Source organism: Sphaerodactylus townsendi, linkage group LG09 (genome assembly GCF_021028975.2).
Source record: "Sphaerodactylus townsendi isolate TG3544 linkage group LG09, MPM_Stown_v2.3, whole genome shotgun sequence".
Taxonomy (NCBI): domain Eukaryota; kingdom Metazoa; phylum Chordata; class Lepidosauria; order Squamata; family Sphaerodactylidae; genus Sphaerodactylus; species Sphaerodactylus townsendi.
In genome coordinates, this window is record NC_059433.1 from 2,749,310 (window position 1) to 2,771,872 (window position 22,563).

Sequence of the window (22,563 nt, forward strand, 5' to 3'; positions counted from 1 at the left end):
GTTCTGAACACAAAAAGCGATGCTGTCTCAAATCAGGCCTCAGACCTCAGCCACATCTGCATGCCAGTGGCGAAGCTATCAGGGGTGCCCAGGAAGCGTAGCTCCTCGTGAGCTCCTGGGAAGTGTAGTTCCCACCAGGGTGCTTTTTGCAGCCTGAAATGAATAGGCCTGTTTGTCAGCCTGAATGTTGTCAGGATGAACTAAGGTAAACAAGGGGGTGGGGGAGCAGGCAGGAAACACAGAGTCCGCCGCAGGCGCAGTTTGGCCCAGCTATGCCTCTGCTGTTTGCTCCCCAAATATGGAGATGGACAAGACATTCCTTGTGTTTCTAATGTGCACAGAGGCAGAGCAAACTTTGGCACATGGCCAGGCCCCTCACTCACAAAGCAGCTCTAAAAAAACTACAGAATTTCAGCAATGTCAGTCTGATCTGTATGACTAAATGTCACCCAATGCTACTTAACCTGCTTTGCGTGTTTGAAAGGCAAGATGTGACTGTGGGCTTTTCTCCCCTTAAATGTCTTCCACAAGTTCCTCACTTGTGGCATTCTACAGAACTGCTCTTTTCCAATGGCACCAACTACAACTGTGAGCGCAGAAAAAGAAATATATATTTCCCTCTTTCTCCAGCCAGGCCCCGGATGGCAGCAGCCATAATCCTCAGAGGCCACGTCGGCTCCCTGCCCTGACCCATTAGCATTTGGCCTAATGGAACTCACAGTGTCATAAAAGACCCCTTTTGTTCTAAATCATGCCCAAGAATGCCAGCACCCCAATGATAAAGGGAAAACTCCCCTCTTCTGCCTAAGAAACGATCCCTCCCTGGCACCAAGGTTCCGAGATACTCCAGAAGAAGTGTCAATAGTTAGCCTCTTCTGTTTAGTTTAAGCCAGGGCCATCAAGGCACATTTAGATAAGAAAGCAGAAACATCCGAGGAACAGGATGTCAATAGTGTGAAATATGCTAAATCAGGTCAAACTACAAATCTAAATCTCTGCATGTTTTGGGAACATTGAGAACATCTCCTGGCATATTGGCATATTGATGACTTAATTGTGACATTATTGCTGTAATTCTATCTGCACCAATTGGTCTTTTTCTCTCTTTTGATGTACTCTGGCTGGTATCCTTTATACACCCCCTGGTTTTGTTTATTTGAGTGTGACTCTCCTGATGCTAGCAGAGCCCTCGCTGGGTTGAATAAAATTATTTCTTTAATTTTATTCCTTTGTCGGTTTGGCTCATTTGCCTCTGGGTCTGTACCCCGAACCTGCAGTGACACAATCAATCACTCGGAAACAGATTTTAATGGTAGTTTATTAACATAAATGATTACCCTTAAATGCAATTCAGTATATTTTGTATATAATTACCCAAGAACAAAAGTTAACTTGTGAACTCCAAACATTCTTTTGAATTCATGATTGAAATGTTGTGTTTGGGTGTTTTAATATGAATATAAATATACAGTGTTAAAACCTATCCGGTATCTGGATCTGAACTGCCTTAACAAATTCCAGGTCTCCATCCGGTAATTTAGTAGTAAAAGATGGGACTTAATGAACAATGTGATAGAGCAAAATTGGCTGGCATGATCTACATTTCTCTTCAGCTGATTCCTAGCATGAAATATCTATATTCCTAACATGAAATACCTACTACTACTAATACCCACATTCAACAGGAAAGGCAGCAAGGTCTGGAAATCAAAATGATAGGACAGGAATAATAAAAAGTGGAGATGGAAGGCAAACCAGCACAAGAGAGGGGGGGTGGGGGGTGGAGTTCACTCACACATTTGGTACCTTGAATCATTTGATCCCAATGCTCTAAAACTTTTCTCATGAGCTCCATATACTGAACTTAAATCTAATCTGTCGTCTTAATCCCAAAAATGCCCACAAATTTCAACAGGGCTTCAGAACATGACCCAGCATCTCTGGAGCAGAGCCAGGGAATTCCAATTGTGCCAAGAAGGCACATTTCTGTCTTTCTTGAGTCACTTAACTTAGTATTACAAAAATGCTGACAAAAATCCACTACAGATCAAAATAGTAATTAAGGATCTTTTGGGATCTGAAATTCAGCTTGACGGTACCACTATCCCATTAAACTATGCTCCCTTCCGCACACGCAAAATAATGCGTTTTCAAACCACTTTCACAACTGTTTGCAAGTGGATTTTGCCATTCCGCACAGCTTCAAAGAGCACTGAAAGCAGTTTGAAAGTGCATTATTCTGCATGTGCGGAATGAGCCTATGAGAGGAAGAAAAGGTAGAGCAAAAGGGAAGCTGTAGTCTTTTCTAAAACCTATGATCAACAACTAGCTGGCTTCTTGTGGCATGAATTCTCAAGTGAAGAATAAGAACAAGAATATACTGATTAAAAAAGCATGCTGGTGTTTATCTGATTACTACTTGACATCACAGAGGAGGGCGACACCCCGCAAGATCCAGTGCTCAGGAGGTTGGGCAGTCCGAAGATCTACTGCAGCGATATAATTCAGATCCGTTCTGATTGGTTTCTTGTATATTGGGCATGAGTACAGGCGTGGATCTCTGGATGCTAGGAAGATGGAGACAAGATTGAAGGCTCAGAAGAAACGTGAGAGTTTGCTGGAGAATATTTACCAAATAAAAATATTTTCTGCAGATAAGAATCTCAATGTGATGAGAAATTTGCACATGGGAGGGAATTAGAAGAGCACTGGGCTTAGAGGTGCAACACGAAGTGTCACATCTCAGCTCAGCCATAGCACCTGCCAAGAGGTGTGTTATGTGCTATTAAGTCACTTTAGATTTATGGGGACCCTATGAATTAGTAACTTCCAAGTGTCCTCTCATTAACAGCTGTTTTGTGTCTTCCAAACTGAGGGTCATAGCTTCCTTGAGTCAATCCATCTTCCGTTGGGTCCTACTATTTTATTTTTACTGACCAACTTTTCCTAGCGTTATTGTATTTCCCAGTGAGTCCAGCCATCTTATGATGTGACCAAAATACAATAGCCTCAGTTTAGTCATTACAGCTACTAGAAAGAATTCTGGCTTGATTTGATCTAGAACCCACTTAGTTGTATTTTTGATGGTCTTTGGCATCCAGAACTCTTCTTAAATACCACATTTCAAATGAATCCATTTTCTGTCTGTCAGCTTTTTCCCCACATCTTTCATGGTTGTCCTGTGGGTAACATCAGCTAAGAGGAGCTCATTATTTACCAGTCGCCTATTGGGTGTAGATTAGTAGCAAATATTCCCCAAGTGGCCTATTAGATATCATGTCCAGTTGACTGCATTAATTTACACTGTGCAAACCACCTTGATTACACAGTGTGAAAGGCAAACTATAAATAAGGTTAATAAATTAATGAAAATAAAATTCTGGGTCACCAGGGCAGATTTATCTGCATGTCAAAATGGACATGACAACAGCATCAGATCTCAACGAGTTACCAAAAAACCCGCTGCAAACTGGGAAGAGGGTTGCTTAATCCCTTTTTTCAAGAAGTTTGATGGAATTTGTCTCACTTCACCCCCTCCTACTCAAACCCAGGACATAACAACTCAAGTCCTGAACTCCACTCATGGGATCCTTGCTGGACACAAGCTGCCTCATGGCCCTACAAGTCACAGCGGCCATCAGTTGCCTCTAATAATAGGGCCCATTAAGCATTATTTCATGACAGGTTAATTTTCTTAAATAAAAATAAAGCATCACAAGTTGGGTGTTTGTCTCTCCAGCCCACAGTCCAATTGACAGCTGCTTCCCTCCTACAAGCACCCCAGAGGTCCTTCCTCTTCGCTTCCAAAGTTGCTCTTTCAGTCTTCTGACTTGTTTGCTGAGGTCTGTACATGTAGCTGTCAATGCTAGCAGCAGCAGACCCAGTTACAGCCTGCAGCCTGTCCAATGTTTCCCAAGAAGCACATTCTTGCAAAAGCAAGAGGTTTGGTTTCAAGCTGAATGACAGGTCCTCAAAACATAAAAAAAAATCCTTTAAATATTCTGAGCACTGAAAGAAAATACAATCGTTCCTTTCATGCATGAAAACATGAAGCTGCCTTTCACTGAAACAGACCATCTGTCTGTCAAGGTCCGGACTGTCTACTCTGACTATCAGGGACTCTCTAGGGTCTCCAGGTGAGGTCTTGCACATCACCTGCTGCCTGGTCCTTTTAACTGGAGATGTTGGAGACTGAGCCTGGGACCTTCTGCCTGCCAAGCAGATGCTCTCCTGTGAGCTGGGGCCCCTCCCCTGCCCAGGGCGCGGCCTCATTTTCGCTGTTCACAAGATTCTTAAGATTCACTGGGCTTCATCATGGCTGACTGATGCAGATGTTTACATTTAGCTGATTCTTCATGCACACTGGCAAATATTCCCCTCCTCCCCCAAACACGGACTGTGATTCATGCAACCGTCCCCTCCAGACTAGACTATTGTAACTCGCTCTACGCGGGCCTTCCCTTGCATTTGATCCAGAAACTAAAACTGGTCCAACATGCAGCGGCACGCTTGCTCACAGGGGGCACCTTCCGGGAGCATATTCAGCCTGTGTTGCGCCAGCTGCGTTGGCTCCCAGTTGAATTCCGAATCATTTTCAAGGTGTGGGTTTTGACCTTTAAGGCGTTACGTGGCCTGGGACCCTCGTACCTTCGGGACCGTATTACCCCATATGTCCCTACAATTTGCTGGTGGTTCCCAACCCCTCAATGATGCGGCTGGCCTCCACGCGGGCCAGGGCCTTTACAGCTCTGGCCCCGGCCTGGTGGAACACTCTTCCTCCAGCTGTCCGGGCCCTGCGGGATCTTGGTGAATTCCGCAGGGCCTGTAAGACTGTGTTGTTCCACCGGGCCTTTGGAGTGTCCAGCCACTGATGGTGTGGTGCCCCCTCTCTGCTCTGTTTTACATCAGGGTAACCCTCATATTGAGGGGCCCGCCGTTCCTCCTTTTGGGGGAAGGTTTTAAATATGGGTTTTCTGGACGCCTCTTATTTTATCGTATTAACCGCTGTTTTATATGGAGTTTTAGTAAGTTTGACTGATTATTAACTGGATGGAGCTTATGTTATTCGTTATTGTGTTTTTGTGTGATTTGCTTGTGATCTCCAGAATCTTCAATCAGTGGGCCTCCTCCCTGATGTCCCCCCTGCTGTGTGAGCACATATGCAAAATGTTGGTACAAGCTTCCACTCATCCCAAGGAGATGCTCTACCTCCGCTGTTCATGGATAGGCAAGCTTCAAAGGAGATGGCAGAAGCAGGTGCCACTCTTGTAGAATGGGCCATCACTTTGGTGTTGTTACGTGGTAAGCTAGAGAGACGCATGCCTTGATCCATCTGGCTACAGTAGATGATGGTGGCTTAGTTTCCATGGAGTTAGGTAAGTAGGAAACAAAGAAAGCACCCAAAAACCGAAAAGGTTTCTGTTCTTTTAATGTAGATGCAGAGAGCTCTCCAAACATCTACCAGGTCAGAGATCTAGGGCCACTGGAGTGCAATGAACATGGCATCTGCTGTCTCTCTCCATATCCACCTGGGAGTTTGTAAGGGTCTAGCACCCAAGTCAATAACAAGACTCAAGGCTGCCTTCAAGAGCTTTATTATCACTGTGTTAGTACCCTATGGCCAGGTAGCTGAGACTGAGGTCCCAGCTCCCTGGCCCCCAGTATAAACTTTGAGATTACAGTATGGTTGGAGTGGGATATCCTCCACCTTTGCATTCCCCCAATATCAGCATGTGAAAGGACAGTTGAAGACAGTTGCAGTAGTTACACTGTTTTGGGAATGGCCTGGCTACTCCCTGAGAAAGATAGATAGGGAAAACCGGGAAGCTCTATTCACTACATTACAGCAAGAACAAAAGACCTCTGGCCTTGGGCAAGGATGATACGAGTCCAGCTGCAGCCAGACATGCCCAGGTATGTTACATGCGTTTTGGCAGGCCCATGGCAGGGATGAGAAGGGATGAATGAAAGGGATAAAGAAGACGCTTTGGTCAAGGGGCTGAGATTACACCCTCCCCCCTCTGCCCTTTCGGTGGAACTCTGGATAGGAACTTTGTACTTCGTTGTTGATTGGAGATGCAGAGAAGTCCATGTTGGAGAGGCCCATCCTCTTGGTCACTGCTCAGAATACTGCAGGATCAAGGGCTCATTCTGCTGATTCTGTCAACCTAAGCCAATCTGCCTTCAGATTATAAAAGCCCTGAAGGTGTGAGGCTCAGAGGGAGACCAGGTTGGCCTCTGCCTACTGGAACAAATGGGCCACTTCCTTCTGGATGGATTGACTCTTTGCTGTCATGTTGTTGGAAGAAGCCAAATCGCTCTTAGCTCCAGCAAAGCGAGGCTGTGAGCATTCTCTGAGTTGCTCTACCTTCCTTGCACAACTAGGGCGGATTCTGCATGGGCCGAATACAGAGGAGTGGGGCCGGTAAAAACACTATTGTGGGGGAGGTCTTTGCACCAATGCCACTGCTGGAGCACAGGTGCAGCCATGTATTCCCCCCACAACGGCATTTTTCTGACTCACTAGTTTAGCAAGTCATTTGAAAAATGCCAGTGTTTACCCGGTGCCGAGCAAGTGGCACAGAATAAAAGCACAGTGTTTTCTCCACGCCGCTGTAGATCCCCTTTTACCTCCTCTCAGCTGCCAGCACTCTGCAAAGCCCAGGGGACATGCCTCTGACCCTGGAGGAATCGCCATGGCTCTGTAACGTGATGGCAGTGGTGGCCCCATGAGAAATCAGCACCATGAGTGGCTGACGCTTTTGAGTCGCTCGTACGGGAGCATGCGAGAGGCCCCGGGGCTCCACCAGCATCATAAGTGCCATTGTGTCGCTGTTGGCCATGTGCTCCCCTGCCAAGAAGATGGGTACGTGTGGTGAATTCTGGCTCTGGGTGCTTCTGGGAAGGGGGAATGTCCACTGTCAGATGGGAATCTTGAAGCCAGCATTGGAAGAAGCATTGTACATAGGGTGTCTTTCTGATGGCAGTGAGGGATGTCTCTTTAGTGGGGCAGTAAGAGGCGTGAAGGGGATGAGAATAGGATTGGGCCCAGGGAACAGTTTAGAGACCACAGATCATAAGACTCAAAACTTGTGTCATGTCTGCTGATGTCACCTGACCCAGGGGAGCAATTGCTACCCTGAAGTTGAGGTGACCATCATCTGGCAGGGAGAGAGAAGTGTGTTGATCTATGTTCCTAGATGGATTAGGGCATGACACCATTTTTTTTGTTGGTTTACCACTGGAGTTGAGTGCTGGTAAGGTCGTCTGGATGTTCCAGAGGTCCTGTAATCTGGATGGTGATCTGATGAACAGGTTCTCCAGGTGCACACCCTGAGTCCTGAGAGGTGCCATTGTTGTACCCATCAAGGGTGGGCGGAGGGCAAATCAAAGGAAGGGCTCTGAATCAAAAGTGTTGTTGATTCTAGGCAGACAGAAAGTCATGTCTGGAGGGGACATGGAGATATGCCTCCTTCAGGTCTATGGAGGCTCAGAATTGCCCTGCCTGCAGAGTCTCTGCTATGGATCCGAAGGTTTCCATACAGAATTTCAACTTTCCCACCAGATAATTGAGGTCCTGTCCTGTTGCAGTAGCTCTGATGCACAAGCTGCTTGTGAACGCTCTGTAAGAGGCAATCGTTTCTTTTTCACTCTGGGCACTGCTGCTAGAGGGTGAGAGGCCAGAAGAGCAAAAGGTAAGTTTCCTTGGGTGTTTTGCCATTATGTCCTGCTAATTCCTTAAGGAGGTGAGAGAGCTGGAAGCTCGACCACCAAGGAGTGGGCAGGTCATGAACTGAGGAAGCAGAGAGCCTCCTCCAGATAAGTGGAAGGCTTTGCAAGACGACTGCATGTGCCCTGACCAGGCAGCAAGGAAGCAGCACAACCCACACAAGGATCCCTTCTCCTGCTGACTAGAGAATGCATTGGTTTGTCAGCACCAAAAAGAGTATGGTCTTCCCATCATGACAAGGGATGGAGGGCACTCTTCAGGCAGGAATGGCCACTCTTGGGTGTGGGTTTGCCTGGCTTCTTCAAACAAACTGGGGGCCTTGCCAAGGTCCTTACAAGGACTCCTGCCAGGTTCCAGGAAAACAGCCCCCCCCCCCCATACTTCTGACTAGTCACCCCAGAAAACCAAAGACCAAGTCTAAGGGATCTGCTGTTAGTCACCCATTTTTTCATCCATCTTGGTGTCCTTGCCATATTGGAACAATAGAACGTGTGTTTCTCCATTATCAGTATTACAAAACTATAAGTATTAGATTTACTTCACCACTGCTATACAGGCTTACAGGCTGTGCAGAACAATATTATGTTTCCTTGCTGCCTGCAGATATGAGTCCTGCTGTAACATACAGTGCTGCCAGGTTCTATGTAACATCTCTTGAGATATGTCACAAGATGCTCTTTGTTACAAAGCAGACTGAATGATCTGACTGTCGTAGCCTTTGACTTACCAATTTTACTGTCCCCCTATGCCTATCCCCTTTCCTATAGCTTTCTATAGTACTTTTAATAGTTTGCTAAGCTTTTGTTCTCTTTTAATCCCTGTGCTTTTATTCTGTTGTTTTTATGCTCCAATTTTCTTTTTACCAGTAGGTTATTTTAAATATGTATTTGCAGGTTTAAAACATTTTATATTTTTAGTTGTATTTTATTTACATGATACGGGTCTGTGACTGTTGTAAAGACTGGTTCTGATACTGTCCTGTCAGTGCTGCTGCAGCTGCCAGGGGTCCTCAGGCAGAGGCACAGGAAAGGAAATTCAGCAGTGACGTGTGGAATAAGAATTGCCTTCACATCTTTGCTTCTGTGCTCATCACAATGGCAGATCAAAGGCTTTTCAGTGCCTTGAACTCCCAAGAGGCACCACCTGAAGTGGTCTTTCATAGCCGTCATCAATAATTGTTTTCATTCAACTGGCAACTCACTCATTTGGCAGGAAACTGGGAGTAACAGGAGCGTGAGCAGAGGCTGCCACAAAAAGCTGCAGGAGAACCGTTAAAATATGTTCAACAATAGCTGCGGATCTTTAATACTTACTGTTGTTTTCTGCATAGATCCTTATCACGGGCATCATTTCAAAGAGCACCTTGGGTTTGGAGTCTATGAGCTTCATGTTCCTTTTGTCCCACCCAGCTCCTTCGAGGTAGAGGCCATAGACATAGACGCCTTCGGCAGGAGGGGCAGTGATGTCATCCTTCATCCACTTGGTCACCTCATTGCACAGAACCACGCTGTCAAGGGCCCATCCTTTATTGGCTCGGGTAATTTCCTGTTCAAGGGACCAGAGTAGTGAAGGTTCAGAAGTGGGATTCCAATGGGCAAAGAGCCGTTCATGATGTAATGCCTATAAAGTCATCAGTGAGGCTCATCCTGCTTAATGTAGCTAACTGGGAGCTAACAAACAGCATTTATAGTGATGGATTAAAATTTCTGGGTTCAAATTCCCACACTGCCAGAAAGATTGCTAAGTACCTGGTGGGCCAGGTACAATCTGGGTTCAAATTCCCACACTGCCAGAAAGATTGCTAAGTACCTGGTGGGCCAGAAACAAACACTGTATCTAACACCTTACAGGGTTACTAGGAGGACAAAATGTGAAGGGAAACCCACCTGTGTTGCCTGCGCCCCGTAGGAGGAACAGGCTAGAAATGTGGCCGACAGCCCTGCCATCCCTTGATTATGGCAGCTTGCCAAGACATTCTTTTCTTTTCTTTTTCCTTTTGTTATATCATTTTTCCTCGTTACTCTGCTTTACAGACATCTATCCTCACACAACTCATGACAAGTCTATGCATCTTAAAGAAAACTCAGCCACCAACCTCTTACTTGAAATATGATCTGGATACTTTTCATTCTGTCTTGATGTCCTGAAATTTCAGATCTACAAAACCCAGGAAATCTCAGTTGTGAGAATTCAGTCCAAAAAAAGGGGCTAAACCAAGGAATCCTGGAAGATCCTTCCTAGTTCATATTGCCTAAATGTTATGATCACCTGAGCAGAAGCCTCCTTCGGTGCAAGCACACTCTAAGACCAGAATACCGTTCTGAAATCCTTCCTGCTGACTCATCTTTACGCTCTCAGCAGTGTTACCTTTTCCTCGCTATACCCCAGAATGAAGTAAGAGCCGCCAGGTGTGGCCTTTTCCCCTAAGTCTAGCTTGGAAAAAAGCCTTGGGCCTGAGGATAGTAAGGAGGGCAGCAGCTCCGTCCTTGCAGGAACGAGCGGAGCAGGAGACGGCTCCAAACGACTGTTGCGGCTGGGTGAGCCTGTGGGGCTGGACAAAGGCATGAAAAGGCTTTTTCACATCTGCACATTAAGTGATGCTCAAGAGGAAAAGAGGTGAAGTCTTATGGCCAATTTACTTCCCTGTTCAAAATTCAATAGCTCCTGAGAAAAAAAGAAATAAGTTTTCTGCTCCTCTTAATTTCTGATTTTGGTTGTCAGAAATGCCTGGCAGAGGCATATCTAGGCAAACTGGAGTGCAGGGACAAAACCTGAGTGTGCCCTCCCCTCCGGTATGGGTGGCCACCCTCCCCCACCACGACCAAACAATGATTTTTTGCACCAGCTCAAAAAACACCTCCCACCCCTGGCAAACCATACATGGCTCTCTCCCCACTAACTCTCTTTACTAATTTTGTCCTCATACCAACCCTATGAGGTAGGTTGTTAGCCTGAGAAACAGCTCTAAGCCACTGCAAATGGGTATTCAGCATGTAAATCTCTCAAAAATCACCCCCAGCAAAACATTTACCAAACAAATGACAGCATCATCTCTCACAAAAGACCTCCAGTGGAATCCACCCCCAAACAGCATCACTTTCAGTGATGTTTAAACTAGGAAGCCCAGATTCTTCTTTTAAATCCATCTTAAAGGGAGAATCTGGGGTCCCCAGTTTAAACAACATTGACAGTGATGCTGTTTTGGGGTGGATTCTCCCACACCCTGAAACAGCATCACTTTCAATGTTTAAATTGGGAACCTCAGATTCTCCCTTTAAATCCATGCCGAAGGGATTTAAAAGAAAAATTTAAAGGGGATTTAAAAGGAGAATCTGGAGACATTTGGGGGGTGCCTGCTGTCAGGGGTGCAATTGTTAAGCTAGCAGCATCAAAATTTCAGGGTATCTTTAGGAGACTCTCCTGATGAAACCACCCAGGTTTGGTGAAGTTTGGTTCAGGGGGTCCAAAGTTATGGACTCTCAAAGGTATAGCCCCTGTAATGGTCTTGCCCCACCCTGAAGGGCTGGTGTGAAGCAGGCCTGCTTAAAGAGGCCTGAGTGATAGTAAAAGTAAGGCAGCAGGCCCTAATTTAAATAAAAGCAAGGTGATTGGTCGATGGAAGGCGCCGTTGTCCCTGGTCAAGGTAAGGGGGCGCTAAAAGGCTGCTAGATGAACAGAAAGACAGTTCTCCGTTGGGAGTTCTGAAGAGAGCAGCTCGTGTCCAGTGGAGAGCAGAGTCTGTGGAGGGAAGTCTCTCCGCTCCGTCTCTGGGGAAAAGGGATTCTGGCCCGGCCCAGACAGCTGGCAGGATTCTGGTGACTCTCCTCAAGCGAAGGAAGCTTGTGAGGGGAAGGAAGGCACTGGCTTTTTGGGGCAGGGCGAAGCGCCGGCCAGAGGCTTGTCAGCAGACACTGACCAGACCTAGGAGTCTGTCCTGCCCCGGTGCAACCCCAGTCTGGGAAAAGCCCAATCCAGTGGCAGTGAGGCCAGTTTGGGAGTAGTGTGAGAGAGGGAGGCTTTGTATGCCAGAATCTCACAGGGCATAGACTGAGTGTGTGCGTGTGTGTATTCAGTGGGTTGTGGATCAGAAAGGACTAGTGTCTGTCTGTGAGGAAAAGCAAAGTGTATAAAAGCCAAGTTGTTTCTGGAGAGACACCTGCGTGTGTCTGTGTATGTGTGTGAAACCTAAATAACAACTGAAGCTCTGTAACTTTTAAGTGAAAAGAACTTCTCTGAAACCATCAAGCGTTAGTACCTCTCTGAGCCAGTTCAAGAAGCCTTTCTTTTGTTTTTAAAATAAATTTCATTCGTTGTGCTCAAGTTACCCTCGTGCCAGCCTGCGTTTGTGTGTGAGTGGCTGAAGAGTGCCTGTCTGAGAGACTAGAATCCCAGCCAATTTTGAGTTCCCTCCATTTTTATATATGGGACTCTGAAGGACATTCCCCTCAGACCAAGAGCAAATGTGAGGTGGGATCCTTTATATATTTGGCAGCCAGCTGCAGTTTTTGGGATTCCTAGTTCCTTCCCTTTAATGGTGGCAGCAGAGAAAAAAAAGAAGATCCCTGAACACTAGCCTGGGATATTTTGGGTGGCAAAGGAAACCCCACTGGTCAGTTTAGTGGGAACCTTGATTGTAGGCCACCAGTCCCGTTACAATTGGTGGCTAGTGGTGGGTTAAAATATCTCTCCCGTTACAGCCCCCATCTCCATTAGCTCCCATTGGAAACAATGGGGGATGGGGCACGCCATTTGGGAGTCCATAACTGAGCCAAACCTCACCAAACCTGGGTGGTATCATCAGGAGAGTCGTCTGAAAAATATCTGAAATTCTGGTACTGCTAGCCTAAAAACTGCGCCCCTGCAGGCCAAAAAACTGAAAAATCACTAAAAAATACAAAAAACACAAATGAACCTGAATTTTTTGTGCCCCCCATGTGACAAAATGGGAGTGCCTGGGGACATTTTACTCCCCATGTCCTATGGTAGATACACCCCTGATGCCTGGAGAAAGTGACAGTTTAAAATAAATAAAAGTAACCAGGCCCAGCTCTTCCCCAATTGTTTGGCAGCGCTCTGCATACCAAAGTAATCATTCTGCACCCTGCTCACAGGTATGCAGAAAAGACACAGGAACATCTTAAGGACACCAGAGTGAAGCCTTGATGAAGTGTGCAATCTGAAGGAGGGGAAAGGAACCCGGAAAGAAAAGCCACCTTGAGTATATTCAGCCGTTTGACAGTGGAATGCACTACCTCGGAGTGGGGAGGAGTCTCCTTCTTTGGAGGTTTTTAAAGAGAGGCTGGATGGCCATCTGTCAGGCGTGTACTGACTGTGTGTTCCTGCATTGCAGGGGGTTGGACTGGATGGCCCTTCTGGTCTCTTCTTTGATTCTATGGAGCCAGGCCACTGGTCCATCAAAGTCAGTATTGTCTGTCCAGCTACATTTGCTTTCCAAGGTCTCAGGTGGAGGTAAAGAAAAAGTATTTTATATCATTTGCTGCTTTCTGATCCTTTCCCAAGTGAAGACACAGGAAAGTATGTCTGGACATTCTGCATACAAAGGAAATGCTCTCTATGAGGGCCCCTGTGCAGCTGGCAGCAGACAACCAGCAGGGAGATCAGGCACTCCTGAAGGTGAAGCCAACATTTCACTCATAGGCAGCCAGGGCAGATAAGGCCCATGACCCCAGATCTCCAGGGTCACCACCCCCCCCCCCCCCCCCAGCCTGTAGAAAAAAGCTGAGGTCATAACTGCAGGAGCAAAGATTCAGTGCATGCCTGGCAGGAGCAAAGACGCAGGGCATGTCTTAGTGCAAGCTGCAGGATGACAGTAAATATAAGTCTTTGCAGGATGGCTCCTGAGAAGCAGGCTGTATGCACGAGTTCCTTGTGGGTGACTCCTGGGAAGGGGTTGCTGGGTGCGGATGCAACTCCAGTTCAACTAATGCTGAAATCCTCCTGATTGACTCCTGGAACAATGACCCTCGGCCTGTATTACCCGCTTCTACAACTTCTCTGGCTTCCCCAACTTTGACTATTTGACTGTGCTTGTGGAATTCCCTCTGTACTGCTGTGACTTGAGAACTGGAAGAGAGATGCTGCAACCCAATAATGGCAGTTGGCAGGAAACTAGGAAAGATACTAAGCAAAAATAATCAAATGTAAATGAGGAAGGGACAGAAGGATGTTTTTAATCAGTGCCCTTTAACCTGTCTCATTGCAGTCAGAAATCCTTGAGGGTTGAAAAACCCGGTCATCCAAAAGCAGTTTGGTCGCCCCTCAAAAATCCAACAGTGAAACTGGTGGTTTCTTTCAAGAAGCTCAGTAAACCAGAAGCCAAGAGTGCTGGAAGCCCATGAGGCCTAGAAATGGAAGAGAGAAGGAAAAGGTTTTCCAACAATATATGGAATTCACTGCCATTTGCTTACTGCATTGCTGGCAAAGGTGTGGATCCCTTCCAGTATAACTTCCATGCTGGTCATGAGATCAAGACCGTGCTGGACACCATAGTAGATGAGCTCCACCTCCAGATAGATAGAGGCAGGTTGGTGCTATGGGTCTTATTGGATCTGACCGCAGCGATCAACATTATAGACCATGACCTTTTGGTCCACCGCCTCGCTGACACGGGGATACAGGGGTCAGTACTATCCTGGCTGACCTTTCTCTGCGGTTGGCGGTCGCAGGTGGGGTCTCCAAGTGGCATCACATTGATTGTGCTGCAGGGGTTTTCCCATGCTTTTCCCAACATTATTTAAGAACATCAGAACAAGCCAGCTGGATCAGACCAGAGTCCATCTAGTCCAGCTCTCTGCTACTCGCAGTGGCCCACCAGGTGCCTTTGGGAGCTCACGTGCAGGAGGTGAAAGCAACCGCCTTCTGCGGCTTTTGCTCCTGAGCACCTGGACTGTTAAGGCATTTGCAATCTCAGATCAAAGAGGATCAAGATTGGTAGCCATAAATCGACTTCTCCTCCATAAATCTGTCCAAGCCCCTTTTAAAGCTATCCAGGTTAGTGGCCATCACCACCTCCTGTGGCAGCATATTCCAAACACCAATCACACGTTGCGTGAAGAAGTGTTTTCTTGTATTAGTCCTAATTCTTCCCCCCAGCATTTTCAATGTATGCCCCCTGGTTCTAGTATTGTGAGAAAGAGGGAAAAATGTCTCTCTGTCAACATTTTCTACCCCATGCATAATTTTATAGACTTCAATCATATCCCCCCTCAGACGTCTCCTCTCCAAACTAAAGAGTCCCAAACGCTGCAGCCTCTCCTCATAAGTCCCTCCATCATAAGTCCCTCCATCACCCTCGTATCCCTTCTCTGCACTTTTTCTATCTCTTCAACATCCTTTTTGAGATGTGGCGACCAGAACTGAACACAGTACTCCAAGTGCGGTCGCACCACTGCTTTATATAAGGGCATGACAATCTTTGCAGTTTTATTCTCAATTCCTTTCCTAATTATCCCCAGATTATTTAACATCTACATGCGACCCCTTGCTTGGCTGGTGCGGAGTTTTGGGCTAGGGTGTTATCAGTATGCCCATGACACCCAGCTCACCCTTACGACAGAGGGCCGGCTGGCCTGTGCCCCTGAGGCTCTCCAGCATTGCATGGAAGCAGTGACTGGTTGGTTGAGAGCGAGCAGACTGAAATCCAGCAGAGGTTCTATGGCTTGGTCAGGGGGAGAGACTTATGGATTTCTGGCTGCCAGCCCTGGAGGATGAGGCTCTTCAACTGTCCACATCGGTTAAGAGCCAGGTTGCATTTTTTCATCTTCAGCAGGCGTGGCAGCTGGCTCCATATTCCTCTAAACCCGACCTTGCTACTGTAATCCATGCAACGGTCACTTCGAGAATTGATTATTGTAACTTGCTCTACGCTGGCCTATTTTTGTCTCTGATCTGGAAACGTAAACTTCTTCAGAATGCAGCTGCTAGGCTGCTTCCTGGTGCAGCCAGCCGAGACCATATAATACCAGCCCTAAAAGAACTGCACTAGCTGCTGGTCGAGTTCCGGATCATACATTTTCAAAGTATTGGTGTTAACCTTTAAGGTCTTAGTGGTATTGGATCTACATATCTTCGAGACCTCATCTCCCCATATTGTCCTCAAAGACTCCTCCATTCATTGGAGGGGAACTTTTTGATGATCCCCAGTCTGAGAGATATCCGGCTGGCCTCAACGAGAGCCAGGGCTTTCATGGCCCTGGTTCCGGCCTGGTGGAACAAGCTGCCAAGTGATGTCGGGGCCCTGCGGGAGTTATCTCAATTACACAGGGCCTGTAAAACGTGGCTGTTCCACCAGGCCTTTTCCACCTAGCAAGCCAGATTAAACGACGCAATGCCATCTTCCTTTGACTCCAGGGGAAGGGAGGAAGGTTTAATTGCCATCTGTTTAACATTTGTTTTATTATTGGTTTTGGTATTATAGTATTATAATGTTTGTATTAGTATTATATTTTTAAAAAAGTTTTAATTACTATATTATTGTGAATTTTTACGTTGTAACCTGCCTGAGTCCTGCAGGAATAGGACAGGGTAGAAATTGAACGAACGAACGAACGAACGAACGAACGAACAAACAAACAAACAAACAAACAAACAAACAAACAAACAAATAAAGTATGTGCTGTGCTGGAGTTATAGTTTTTTTTAATCCCAGCAGAATCTAGAGATACTAAATTGATCAGTTCGTGCCTGAGATACATGCATTTCTCTCACATAGGTGGTGATGATGGAATGCTGGACAAACATTACTGATCTAACACTGTTAACTGCCCAGATTGTGAAGAAAATTCTGCTCACCTTCCGCCAACGTTCAGGTATCCTTGCATCATACATACAGTCCAAAGCATCTCTGAGGTTCTCGCTCATGATGATCGTTCCATCAATGGCCAGCTTCAGGTCAGTCAGAGTGTTCCGCACCAGGGCAATAATCCTCTGCATTCTGTCTATCTCTTGTCGTAGGAATATGTTCATGGGCTGGAATGGCCCCATATGCTGCAGTCTCTCCTTTACCTAAAATTAAACATCAACAACATTTTGAAAAATACTTTATTTAAATTAGACAATTGTAGGGAGAAATCCTAGGCAGCTAATTTCATGGACTTGCCTCGAAGGGGACATAGTCTGCAGGAAGTTTCTCCAGCATATCATCAGCCAGCCTTCCAACCACGGCCTCTCTGGTCTCTCCACCTCCACTGGAGCTGTCTTTGGGCTGGATGCTGAGAATAGCGTCCAGCACGTCCTTGGCAAGTTTGCTCTGGTAAGTGATGTCTGCGTTGGGATGCAGCCCAAACACTTCTGGTGTATCATAAGCAGGCAAGCACTGGCAAGGCAAAAAGACAGAGGGCTTTTGTGCATTCACTGCTTGCCTCTAGGCTGTTTGGTTCACAATGGCGTTTTTCTGCAGTTTTCTGTTTACACAAGAAACTAAGCTGGAGGCCCCACTGGGGCGCTGGTTCTCATGTTCCATTCAGGGAGACAAGCTGGTCCAAGACACCTTTTATTTGCAAGGAAGGCAATATAAACCTTCTTATAAACATCTGCATTAGCTGACAGAGAACTGTAAACTGAAACCAAGACCTCAACCAAGTAGGTCCAAACTAAATCTCACAGATAATAAGGGAGCAGAGTGTGCTAATATATACAGCTATGCACAATAAATATGCCACCCTAGCAGAGCTCCTTTCTTCAAATCTAAAATGTTCCTGCCAGTCCAACAGAGGCAAAAGATTAAATCCTACATGCCTTGTTTTCCTGCAAACTCCCTGGCGTCAGATAGTTCAATAGACTGGTCCTTTGCTCCAATGTTAGACCTGTAATGTTTTTTTTTAAAAACCCCCAAAAAACCAAACCCTTCTGATCATTCAGAAATAGTGACCAGAAGAATCCATTTAGGAAGGCTGCCCCCCCCCCTCCAGTTTTTCCCTGATGTCTGATAGCTTAATAGACTGATCCTTTGCTCCAGCATTAGACCTGCAACATTTAAACACACACACACATCCATCCAAACAAAGTCCTTTTGATTCTTTGGGAATGGTGGCCAGAAGATCAGGAAAAACTGCTGTTGGATGAGCTGGGAAAAGCAGGAAGGAGCAACACAACCTGAATAAAGAATTATGCTTCCTGGTTAGCTGTTCTGCTTTGAAAAGTTGCATTTTGTCAGCATTTGGAAACAGTGCAGATTCTCTGCTCTGCCCTACAGTGGCTTTGGAAAGGGCAAAAAACAATGCATAAAGGAAAGTCTACAGCGAAGGAAAAGTAAGATGGCTGCAAGGTAGAACGCAAGTGCATAAATGGTCAGAGAAGGAGCCCTGCCACATCAAGAAGCTGAAGCATGACACACGTTGACAGCTGCATAAATAAGCAGCCTTCCCTTTAGATTTTTTAACAGTTTCCTCAGAAAGTGAAATTAAGGTATTAATAAATCCTGCCAAGGCCTAGATAAAGGTTTTAACATGAAAGAGTTCAGGGAAAAGTAAGGGAAAACACACCTTGGAGGATAAAAGAACAACTCAAATGGCCAGACTTTCACTCAGTACCAGTGGAGTCTGAACTGTATATTATATACAAATAGTGTAACAAACGTGTGTTTTTGCCTCATGTCTCTCAAAGCAATGATGTAGGTAAAGGGGGGGGGGGGTTCCTGGGTTCAATCCTCCATTACATGTCCGAAGCTCCACCTCCCATTTGTGTTTTTTGTATTTTTAGTGTTTTTTCAGTTTTTGGCCTGCAAGGGGCGCAGTTTTTAGGCTAGAAGCACCAAAATTTCATGGATTGTTTGAGAGTCGCATAGCAAGCCTTTATTGGCATAGAGTTTTTTTAGAGTCTCTCCTGATGACACCACCCAGGTTTGGTGAGGTTTGGCTCAGGAGGTTCCAAAGTTATGGACTCCCAGAGGGGGTGCCCTCATCCCCCATTGTTTCCAATGGGAGATAATAGAAGATGGGGGCTACACCTTTGGGAGTCCATAACTTTGAATCCCCTGAACCAAACTTCACCAAACCTGGGTGGTATCATCAGGAGTGTCTCCTAAAGATAACCTGAAAGTTTGGTGCTACTAGCTTAACAATTACACCCCTGACAGCAGGCAACCCCCAAATTTCTCCAGATTCTCCTTTTAAATCCACCCCTTTAGGCATGGATTTACAGGGAGAATCTGAGGTCACCAGTTTAAACATTGAAAGTGATGCTGTTTCAGGGTGGGGGATAATTCACCCCAAAACAGCATCACTTTTAATGTTGTTTAAACTGGGGACCCCAGATTCTCCCTTTAAGGTGGATTTAAAAGGAGAATCTGGGCTTCCTAGTTTAAACATCATTGAAAGTGATGCTGTTTGGGTGTGGATTCCAGCATCGCAGTGACTAGTCATGGGGGAGGGCGCAAAACTCAGATTTTGCACTGGACTCCATTTTCCCTAGCTACACCTCTGCCCAGAGGGGAGGGCAGAAGGGACTGCTGGCTCCCAGCTGGAAGCCCAGCCAGTGTGGAGGGGGCTGGCAGGGCAGGGCAGGGGAGTCTGCTGTCCCTGGCCTCAGAGTTGCTTTTATAAGCACTGAGGCCAGGGGCGGGGCTTGAGGAGGCGTGGCCATGCCCCAGGGGTGGGGGTGGGCATGGCCCCACCCCCCAAACCCACCCCATAAAAAATCTATACCTATGTCACTGTCTGAAAGGGCAGTGAAAAAGAGGAGGGGAGTTCTATATTTACTTCATTTATACATTACTGTTCTCCCGACTGGGAACTCAAAATGTTTTAAAACATTCTCCATTTTATCTTCGCAAAAGTCCTGTGTTTGTGTACCTGCATCAACATTATAAAAACATATAGAGGTCCTTTCTGCACAGCAGAAATAAAAAGTCTTGAGGAGGTTTTAAAAAAACAGTTTGGGAGAAGAAGTTTGCACAGTATTCCTGAAGTCTCTGAGAGTCTGTGTACAAGAGGTGTTGCTCTGAGACAGGGCCTATGAGACCGCTCACTATGAAAGTGGAAAAACCAGGGGGGAGGGGGAATGCTTTCACCTTCCAGGACATTCGATTATTGACTTAAGAATAGCAGTTCTCTTACAAAGGGATTTCAAAGGGTCATTAGAAAGAGAGACTGGTGAATTCCAACTAATAATGGAGCTCAGGGCAATTCATTCTCCTGGACCATACAGAGACCGAGGGTTCCTGTCTCATTACCAGTGCTGATTTCTCCATGCCTACCACCCCTTTGTCTATCACACCTAACGCAATCACTTCCGCTGTTGTCATTTACCTGCTATTGACACTGACATGCTATTGTCTTTAGGTGTCTGAATTCACTCTTCCCCATGGACTTACATTCTAGCTGTTTCTGAAAGAGTAAGCTGTGACTCACTGACGCTCATGCCCTGTCAGACATTTTGTTAGTCTTGAAGGTGCTACGGGATCCTTGCTCTTCTCTCCTGTTAGACAGAGTAATGTGGCTCCCCATCACAACGAAAATGGTATTACATAATGTATTTCAGATTAATAAAACTTCTGGGGTATTCTTACAAACTGACGGATCTATCCTCTCTGGGTTGCCTGGAAATCTCCTGGAATTACGGCTCCTATCCAGACAACAGAGAGAGAGAGGAGGCTGCCTGAAGCAAACGGCTGCTTTGGAGAGGGGGCTCTTCAGCATCTCCAGGGATTTCCCAACCTGCTGCTGGCAACGGGGGCACGCGGGGTGACATGTCCCCGGGCACACGCCATCCTGTCATGTGGGGGGTGCTAAATCTTAGCTCGGTTCCCAAGTTGGCATGGGGGAGGAAGGGACGCCGCCATGTGGGACAGGGGTGCAAAATCACCCTCGCACCCCTCCCCCTCCCCCTTCCCCAGCCGATTGCTCCTTCAGCTAGCAGGGCTGCCGCAGGGTGCCCCTCGGCCCCACCTACCGTGACCGCTGCTGGCTCAGGTAAGTGAGGTGCAGGGGACGTAGCTACCATGGGCCGTGAGGGGCGCAGGAGTGCCATTTTGCCCCGGGCGCCATTTCCCCCAGCTACACTTCTGGCTGGCAACCCTGTCACGTGCTGGCTGAGCTGCTAAATTAGGACTCAAAAGCCACACTGCACTTAGTGGAGACACTGAAGAAAGTTCCAAGCTCTCTCTCATGTTGTAGGGCCCCTTGCGTATGAAAAATTATTTCATGTCCACAATGTGCCAGCTAAGCTTCAGGCAAACAACAATAAAATATGAATGGAAGGTTCCAAAGGCCACCTCAGCTCACTGGCAGCACTTTTCACCCAACCCCCCAAAAAGAAACAAGGCCTTCAAGCATGGACCTTACCCAGCAGAGAGGCTGGTGTCTGACCCACAGCTGCTAGCAATGCAGTCCTAAGGAGAGTTACTCCAGTCTAAGCCCATTCGCTTCCATGGGCTTAGGCTGGAGTAATGTCATAGGATTGTGCTGAAAACTCCTTCTCACCTCTCCTTCTGACTCATTTTACAGACCTGAATGTACTGGAGATAGTGATCCACCGCAGTGCACTTGGGGATGCTGTAGCCTTTGTAGAAGGAGAAGTCGGGGCTGAACATGTTTTCACTGAACCAGACCTTTGCAAAAGTGTTCAGCAGCCTTTTGTCATAGTCATCCGTGACTCTCCCACCATACTGGATCTCTCCTATCATGTAGCGAACTGTACTCCAAGACACCCCCTGAAACAAGAGTTCAAAGAGCAGATTGTCGCATCGGGCCCAAAGGCATCTGCTCATCAACATGCTGCTCTGTAGGTAGCCAAGAATTTGGGCGTGGCACCTACCAGTCGGGGGGCATCATACTGTGTGTGGCCTCATCCTCACTTCTGCTGTGCTGCACCACACCAGACTGTGAACGGAGCCTCATGGAATGGAATGTTCTCTCAAAGGGAAAAAGAAACCCTGTCCATAAAAAGTAGACTACAGCTCTTCTCCCTGACGATCTGGGGTGGGGGTGGGGGTTGTTTAATGGGAGGAGAAAGTATTGGGTCATGTGAAGTCACACTTGTGCCTTAAATGTTGTAGCCATGACACAGGTTCAATTCCATGATAATGAAGCCCTAATTTTTGTTTTATTTAGAGAACCAACATGGGGCAAAAGAGGGAGGCATCCCAATGTTCCCTTGAGATCCTGTGGAATAGAATAGAGAAAGCAGGCCCGGGGGGAAAGCTGAGCTTCCCATCCTACCCAAAACACCAAACCTGATGGGATTTTAGTTAATTGCATTCAGAAAAAAAATATGATATCACCTTATTGTGGTGAGAAGCCTCCTGGAAATAAAATGGGCTGCTTGTGTTGCAAAAAGTGTTACAAGCCAAAAGCAAGAACACTCAATGGGATCTGATATGCAGAGAAGAGGGCTGCAGGCGCCCTCAAATCTGACAGGTCCTGAGGAACACAATCAGGTCAGCCAGCATGAACAGCCTGTGAACAATTCCCCAGGCTTCTGGACTCGCCATTGAAGAACCCGTGGGGCACAGAGTGGTCAGCTGCAGTACTGCAGTCCAAGCTCTGCTCACAATCTGAGTTCAATCCTGAAGGAACTGATTTTCAGGTAGCCACATAGAGGGCACTTCAAGAGCTGTTTGTTGTTCCATCCCTGAAAGGAGACCGAAAACCAGGTCTCTGCACAGTGGAATTACACCATCTGGCCCCTTCAGGACTAAGCACTGAGGCTTGCTGCTTTAAAAAGAAATACAAGCTCCTCATTATATTGGAAACACAGACTAGACAGGAAAGGCAGCTATCTGTCTAAGCTAAGGTAGAGAGAGATTTTGGAAATCGTGTCCAGCCTTTGGAGAAATCAGTCCCGCCCCTCAAATGGCTCAGCTAGAACTACTTCAA

The 22,563-nt window shown here is 46.6% G+C and overlaps 1 protein-coding gene across 1 annotated transcript in view; it reads right to left on the reverse strand.

The window, feature by feature from the left end:
• Positions 1-1,300: 1,300 nt before the first annotated feature.
• DNAH5 (dynein axonemal heavy chain 5) overlaps positions 1,301-22,563 on the reverse strand; it is a 227,512-nt gene continuing 206,249 nt past the window's right edge. Inside the window, exons 74-79 of the mRNA XM_048507883.1 lie at positions 21,195-21,398; positions 16,848-17,063; positions 16,541-16,753; positions 13,939-14,091; positions 9,043-9,274; positions 1,301-2,567 (exon numbers count right to left, since the gene is read on the reverse strand). Coding sequence (XP_048363840.1) covers positions 2,416-2,567; positions 9,043-9,274; positions 13,939-14,091; positions 16,541-16,753; positions 16,848-17,063; positions 21,195-21,398 — 1,170 coding nt within the window. The 3' untranslated portion in view covers positions 1,301-2,415. The remainder of the gene's footprint in view (positions 2,568-9,042; positions 9,275-13,938; positions 14,092-16,540; positions 16,754-16,847; positions 17,064-21,194; positions 21,399-22,563) is intronic.